Consider the following 8147-nt stretch of genomic DNA (forward strand, 5'->3'; position numbering starts at 1 on the left):
TCCACCTCCCTAAGGGGGGCGTACCCCAGAGTTAGGTTGCTCTAGGACATCCAAAGAGTAGAAAAGTCATACATACACTCACAATTCTAATATAAAACAGGGTGGACACTCATAGAGCAGTTGTGGTGATATATATGAAGAATTCTTTAAAAATCTAACATTCAATTCCTTTGTGAACGGATTCCAAGTTATAATTATAAAAAGTCATATATTTTTAATCCATTAAGAAACTTTAGTTCTACACACAGACCATTCAAAGCCCATTGAAATCAGTGGAAAGATTCCCATCGACTTGAAAGGGCTTTAGATCAGGCCCCCTATGAATGTCTAGATTATAATTTCCCAGCTCTATCTGAATTAATTAATTTCCAGCAACAGACTCTGCCATTCCTCCACCCCTTTGGATGCAGCTGGCATCATTCAAAGGTTTCTGAGTAAGTCAAGCAGTGACCTCTTGAAAAAAAGATTCCAGTGCTTTTTTTGAAGGGAAAAATGAACATGTTTACAATCCCTGAAGGTTTAAACAACCTAGAAATAGAAATGAATGATGGAGAAGGATTAACCCACCCTTTCTGGGCTAGCCATTCACCCAGTGCCTGATGATTATTAGAGCATGTGGATGTAGCTGGGGGGAGCTTGAATAGCTCCTCCTTTCGTGTCTTCTTTTGTTTTAATATTAAGCTTAGTTTATTGTACTTGTTATATTACATGGCATATCAACAATGTGAAAGGACCAGCCCTCTGCCCCAGAGGCTAGGGAGCTGGCAGGAAATCCTACCACTACCTCATGCTCTTCTCAAACTGGAGGAGGGGGTGCCTTTCAATAAGGGACTGCATGTGCTGCGTGTCAGCTCAGGGGCTGCTGCTGCAAGGAGATAGCAGGCTAAAAATCTGATTCACGGCTGGGGACCAGATGCAGGGGCCAGCCTGTCTCCATGGCCACAATGAGCTTTCACAGCACATGATCATAATCTGTCAGGGCCCAAAGGGAAGAAGGTGCTGTGATCAGTGACTGAGGGACTGATGCTGGAAGGGGCACTGGGCGTGTTCACAGAATCATAGAAGATTAGGATTGGAAGAGACATCAGAAGATCATCTAGTCCAACAACCTGCTCAAAGCAGGACCAACCCCAACTAAATCATCCCAGCCAGGAGTTTGTCAAGCCGGGCCTTAAAAACCTCTAAGGATGGAGATTCCACCACCTCCCTAGCTAACCCATTCCAGTGCTTCACCACCTTCCTAGTGAAACAGTGTTTCCTAATATCCAACCTAGACCGCCCGCACTGCAACTTCAGACCATTGCTCCTTGTTCTGTCATCTGCCACCACTGAGAACAGCCTAGCTCCATCCTCTTTGGAACCCCTCTTCTGCAGACTAAATAAGCCCAGTTTCCTCAGCCTCTCCTCGTAAGTCATGTGCCCCAGCCCCCTAATCATTTTTGTTGCCCTCCACTGGACTCTCCAATTTTGCTACATCCTTTCTACATTGGGGCCCAAAACTAGACACAATACTCCAGCTGTGACCTCACCAGTGCTGAATAGAGGGGAATGATCACTTCCCTCGATCTGCTGGCAATGCTCCTACTAATACAGCCCAATATGCCATTAGCTTTCTTGGCAACAAGGGCATACTGTTGACTCATATCCAGCTTCTCGTCCACTGTAATCCCCTTTTCTGCAGAACTACCGCTTAGCCAGTTGGTTCCCAGCCTGTAGCAGTGCATGGGATTCTTCCATCCTATGTGCAGGACTCTGCACTTGTCCTTGTTGAACCTCCTCAGATATCTTTTGGCCCAGTCCTCCAATTGGCCCATATTGTCTAGGCCACTCTGGACCCTATCCCTACCCTCCAGCGTATCTACCTCTCCCCCCAGCTTAGTGTCCTCTGCAAACTTGCTGAGGGTGCAATCCATCCCATCATCCAGATCATTAATGAAGATGTTGAACAAAACCGGCCCCCAGACCGACCCCTGGGGCACTCCGCTTGATACCAGCTGCCAATTAGACATTGAGCTGTTGCTGATAAAGGTGATTGTTTGTTACTGACAGCAGGGTTGGAGTGATTCTGGGTGAGTGCCTGGCTCCTGGAAGGCTGTAGGAGCAGTCCCCATCCCACAAAGAGAGGTGGGAGTTTGGAACTAACTACCACAGAGCAGTGCCCCCACAATAGTGAATACCCATTGGAACTATAACATGGGCTTACAATTATTATATTTTATCAAGTCAATAAAACACTAGTTGGGGGGGTGGGGGGAGAGAAAACCTGGATTTGTGCTGGAAATGGCCCAACTTGATTATCATACACATTGTAAGGAGAGTGATCACTTCAGATAAGCTATTACCAGCAGGAGAGTGGGGTGGGGGGAGGTATTTTTTCATGCTTTGTGTGTATAAAAAGATCTTCTACACTTTCCACAGTATGCATCCAATGAAGCGAGCTGTAGCTCACGAAAGCTTATGCTCAAATAAATTGGTTAGTCTCTAAGGTGCCACAAGTACTCCTTTTCTTTTAACATATTCATGGCTACTAAGGCCCAATATTGCAAATACACGCAGTGAGCAACTTTAGTGAAGTCAGTGGGACTATTCCTGTGTGTAACATTACACAACTGCTTGCAGGATTGGGACTTAAAACAGTGGATACATAGTGACTAGTGTTCCCATAACAATTACAATTTTGCATAACTGACATAATGCTAAGGACAATGAGAAACAGTACTGAAAAAATATGAGCTAAAATATGCATACTCTAAGTGAGAGTCTCCACCATGTATCTCTCTGTCCCAAAGATGCTACTTTTTCTCTTTCCTTCTCCAAGGTCTGTTAAGAAACAGAGATTAATTGAACAGCATCCACATATTTCTACAATTGTTCCTTTAGGCTGAATATAGAATCATAGAATATCAGAGTTTGAAGGGACCTCAGGAGGTCATCTAGTCCAACCCCCTGCTCAAAGCAGGACCAATTCCCAATTTTTGCCCCAAATCCCTAAATGGCCCCCTCAAGGATTGAACTCACAACCCTGGGTTTAGCAGGCCAGTGCTCAAACCACTGAGCTATCCCTCCCCCACAATATGACAGTTTATAACTTATAATTATACTTTGAGATATACAGTCTATCTAAACTGTCATCCCAAACACATAACTTCATCACTTGAGACAGAATTAGCTTACGTTTAAAGATTTCTTTTAGAGTAGTTCTGTATTAAACTAAATATTATTTTTAATTGAACGTTTTTGTATTACCGAATCGTTGTAGGAACTTTCCAGTTATATGATCTGAATTAGAATGAAAACTATCCGAGTGTCTACTAAGACATGAGAACTCATGATGGGAAGAGAGTTTTAAAATGGGTACAACATCTGTGAGCATAAAGGAGATTACTAGCAGAATCTCTTTGGTAACTTATTTAACTTTCCCAGTGGCAGAAATGAGATAATGGTCACCCCAAGGATGATAAAAATGTAGTGGAGGGGCAATCTCCTTGTCCATATTACAGTTGAAACCATGTTAGTTAAATAACATGTTGTAACAGTGCTGTGGGCATTAGCTGACCTATTGTCTGAAAACCACATTATAGTTATGTTATAAGCCTGTACTATAGACAAGGCCCTTCATTTCTGATTTTTACTGAAAAATTCCTGGGTTTTCCGAAAGCTATTATTGGGAGGTATTATTACACTGATTATATTAAGAAAATCCAGGTAGATGTGTTCATTAATAATAAATTAGTCTAACTATAAATGCAAGGCTGTCTGTTAAACTAAGGCAATATAGTGGGAGACACACACAAAAAGCTGCATGCATGTGTGTATGTGTCTATTACTGCTTGAGTCCTAAGGGGAAAAAAAAAAAAGGCTAGAACTCCCTGTACTCTGCTCCCCACTCAGGAAAGACAATTGATGGCTCAGTATCTGGAACCAGGTCAGAAGTACACTCACTTTTCTCTATTTATTCCTCCCCCTCCCCCGTCTTCCCATCCCCCAGTATTTACCCAGAAGAGGACAAAGTTAATTGCTTATGCAAATTTTCACCCATTTTTAAATTTTTGTAATAAACATTCAAATTGCCATAGAATTTTTTTAAAAAAAAGCTGAAAAAGAAGGCTATGGAGTGCCTACGGGGTTGGGGGTGGGCAGAGGGGGAGGAGAGGCAGTCTAGCTCGGCTAGTAGGGGGAGAAAAAAGTACCCGCCCACACTGTTCAGAGGAGCTGTGCTACCAAGAGCTGTTTTCAATCCTGGTTGCTGTTAGTACGGTTTTGACTTTAATATGGGCTGGCTTGTACAGACACACAGACTGATTTTTTTCAAAGGAGCCTAAGGGGAGGTAGGTGCCCAAACCTGATTGAAATTCAATGGAAGGTGGGTCCCTAATTCCCTTTGTCATCTTTGAAAATCCCAGCCTTACTGGGCACCATGCTTCTCCACTATTTAAAATGAATTTGTCTTGAAGAGTTTTTATACCACCAATGACATTTTAAATACTATTTGTTGAGAATCTTATTAAACTCATTCATTTTTTCTGCATGTCCCACCTCTGCCGACTGCCAAACTGTTTCCTACCTGATTCCTTCCATAAAGCTAAGGTACCTGTGACTGCATGAGTCAGTAGTGGGGGTCCAACTAGGATGCTACAAACAGTGGATTGTGAAGTTATTAAATGACCCAGATAGAATAAGTAGACTGATTACAAAGAAGCTTCTGTTTCTATGCCAATGCCTTTGAAATAAAAAATAAGACAGAATGGTGTAAAACACAGCTACTTTTGGCTTGACTGTGGCTTTGACCTTGCAAAACCTGTCTCATTATGAGTTTGAAGGATGTGCTACAGGAGATCTTGTCAGGATGGGTGAAATTCATCCCTGTGCAGAAGACTAGAAAAAGGTCAATACATCACTGAAGTCCCACTTAAGCCCTCAGGGACTTCTATTTAAAAGCTAGGTATTATTAATTTTTCTTCAATGGTGTAGATGCACCAGGGGGAGGGGGAAATTAACCCTTCAGTGCCCCTCCTGAGAGGGAAGGAGGAACTTGGAAGCCTGAGTTCCTAATTTTGGCTGCCTGGTGAGGAGTCATGTGGAGGAAGTGGTCTCGGCTACAGCTAGTGAAGATGTCATAGGCATTGCTGTACAAGGCCATTTGCCAGTCCTGTGTGGGAAGGGATGCACCAAGCCTAGGTCTGCTGCTCAAAGCAAACTTGAGGGAGAGGGAGAAGGGGCATTGCAACTGTGGCACCATGAGCCTGCTACTTAAGGAATTTGGGCACTGCCAAGTCTGAGACAGTTTCTGCCTGGCCAGCTGGTTGACTGCTCCTAGAGCCAAGGCAGAAGACAAAACAGAACAATGCCAGGCTGGTCATGGAGAAAAACCTCTTAGAAGCCAAATGGTCACGCTACCTAGGGAGTCTGAACTGCAGAGAGAAGTGCAATTGATCCAATGTGTCAAATGAGGAGGAGTAGAAACTGCCCGTGTCCCTCAGTGCAAAGTACTAAAATTTCCCAGGCCACTTTAAAACCCCCAATGGGATTTCCCTATCAACCTCTTTAAAAGAGGCCCTCTACCGTCATCTCTATTACCCCTGTCCCTTTAGTCTCATCAACTGTTCCATCCCCAGAGGGTGTCACTCCCAGGGAGTGTTACTTGCCCTATCCCAGACACGTGAGCCGGTCCTCCCCGGCTCACTAGCTGCCCCCAGGCTTAGTACTCCGTCAGTTCACACAGGTTCCCCTGCTGTTCCCGTCACTATTATATCCCTCAAAAAAAAGGGGTGTAACAGCAAAGTACCTTTTCCAGTAGACTCTCAGTTTCCTCCTCAATGTTAATCCTGGTTTGGGGGGAGCGTCCACCCAACATCTTCCCTCAGTGCCTATATCTTTCCTGCTTCCATAGTGAGGGCTACTACATTGAAGGGGGAGCAGCAGGAGCCTGAGGTAGCCTTACTAGGTTGCTTCCTGTCCTACTAGCAGCCCTGTTGCTAGGGGATCACTGTTCTGTGCTTTGACTGATCATCTGTGATCTTATCAACTCTCAGGCCTAGTGTGGCATGATCTCCACAGCCACCCCTCCTCCAGTTATGCTGAAGGAGATGGCTGTCAGCAAATCCCTGGAAGGACAATGCAGGACAGCGAATAGGCAAACACATCCAAGCTGCCACCCCTCATCTTCTGGAAGTGAAGCCGTCAGTTGATATCCAATTTCTGTTGACAGGGGCCATTGTGATGTCACACACATCATAAACCCCTAACAAGAGGCTGGCTTTGGAAACATGCAGTGCCATTACACTTCTATGAAACACAGTTGTACTTAGCTTTTTAGTTTATTCCATTTCCATCTGTTCATGACACCCTATATATACACTGCCCGCTCTCCTTTTCTGTATCTTGACTCCTCAGTCGAGTTGCCTGTTTCTATCTCACTGATTTTTGCTAGCTTACTTTCTAAGCAATGCATCTTTTCAGGCAGCTCTGCATAGCTAGTTCTCTTTCATGGTCCTGATAGAGCCTTTTTGTACCTCACTTTTAAATTTTAGGAAAATGTATCCATGCTTACCAGCAAATGTCCCTTATTCAAGTAATAAGGTCCACACATCTATTACAATGGGGTACTTCAGCCTGCTTGACAGCTGGGGGTGGAACCAGGTCAGTCACTACCTCCCTCAGATTTCAAGGACAGAAGGGTCTATTGTGATCATACAGTCTGAGCTCCTGTATAACATGGACTACAGATAGGGTTGGCAACTTTTGACTCTCACAAAACTGAACATCCTTGTCCTGTCCCTTCTCTGAGGCCCCTCCCCCACTTACTCCATCCCCCATCCCTCTGGTGCTTGCTCTCCCCACCCTCACTCGCTCATTTTCATTGGGTTGGGGCAGGGGTGCCGGTGGGTGAGGGCTCTGGTATGGAGCTAGGGATGAGGGATTTGGGGTGAAGGAGGGGGCTTCAGGCTAGGGGTTTGGAGTGCAGAAGGGGGCTCTAGGCTAGGATGGATAGGTTGGGAGGGAGAGAGAGGAGTGCAGGCTCCAGGCACAGTCAGACAGCTCTGCACACTGCCCTGTGTGCATGTGCCACCCTCACAGCTCCCATTGGCTGTGGTTCTCAGCCAATGGGAGCTGCAGAGCAGCACTTGGGGTCCAGGCAGTATGCAGAGTCCCCTGGCTGCTCCTAAACCTAGGAGCCAGAAGAGGGTCATGCCACTGCTTCCAGGAGTTGTGTGGATCCAGGTCCCAGCTGGGTGGGTTCCCCGAGTGCCTGGGGGGTGCTTAATAGGCTGCTGCATGGTTGCCCAGTTTACAGGGAATTTAGACACCTAGTGCTGTCCTGGGCTTGGGCTAACTCCCGTGTAGATATACCCTGATGGCAGTTATCAAATTTTAGGACCTCTGTCTAATGCATTATCTCCAACACCCCTGCAAGGTAGGGAAGTACTATTATTCCCATTTTATGATGGGAAATTGAGGCAGAGATTAAGGCCAGGATGCTCAAAAGGTATTTATGCCCTTAGCTCACTGAAATGTTAAATACTGAGGATCTGTATCACACTAAAAGTAGGAACACTGTGTATTAAGAAAGTCCTACAGGTTTTTAAGCATGCTGCTTCAGTCAGTCAATCAGTACCCTCAATAATTTAGTTCCTGGCCTTGTTTCAAGCTCTTTCAGGATATATATATATATTATATATATATATATATATATATATATATATACACACACATACATACACACACACATATACATACATACTTTTTACACAACAGCCATTCATGGGTAAACTAAAAGCATGTAAATTAGCAGGAGAAATGATTACCTAAAACCAATGTAATGTTACACAAATCCAAGGCGTGGAATAGAAAGGAAAAAGGCACTTGATGTTGTTCCAAGACTATGTGGCAGGAGGAGAGCACAGAAAGCCACATCCACCTGCCTAGACAATGGTGTAAGTACTGAGTGAATGGGGCCCTCAGCTATTACTCCTACCCCTCTGGGATGAGGGGCCCTCTGCCATTACTGCTGTTCCAAATGAAAGATGTGATGCAGCTGAGAGTAGAGCTACATACATGGTGCCTTCAGTGTTGTGGTACATGTAGGGTTCAGGGTTCCATTAAATTAGTCCTTATCCAAGTGAAATAACTTTACTTGCGTCCTGCTT

At 44.7% G+C, this 8147-nt stretch overlaps 1 protein-coding gene across 1 annotated transcript in view; it reads right to left on the bottom strand.

The window, feature by feature from the left end:
* STPG4 (sperm-tail PG-rich repeat containing 4) overlaps positions 1–5568 on the bottom strand; it is a 29885-nt gene extending 24317 nt beyond the window's left edge. The window contains exons 1-2 of the mRNA XM_077812197.1: positions 5563–5568; positions 2749–2820 (exon numbers count right to left, since the gene is read on the bottom strand). Coding sequence (XP_077668323.1) covers positions 2749–2820; positions 5563–5568 — 78 coding nt within the window. The remainder of the gene's footprint in view (positions 1–2748; positions 2821–5562) is intronic.
* Between the last annotated feature and the right edge of the window lie 2579 nt (positions 5569–8147).

Source organism: Eretmochelys imbricata, chromosome 3, assembly GCF_965152235.1.
Source record: "Eretmochelys imbricata isolate rEreImb1 chromosome 3, rEreImb1.hap1, whole genome shotgun sequence".
NCBI classification, from domain to species: domain Eukaryota; kingdom Metazoa; phylum Chordata; order Testudines; family Cheloniidae; genus Eretmochelys; species Eretmochelys imbricata.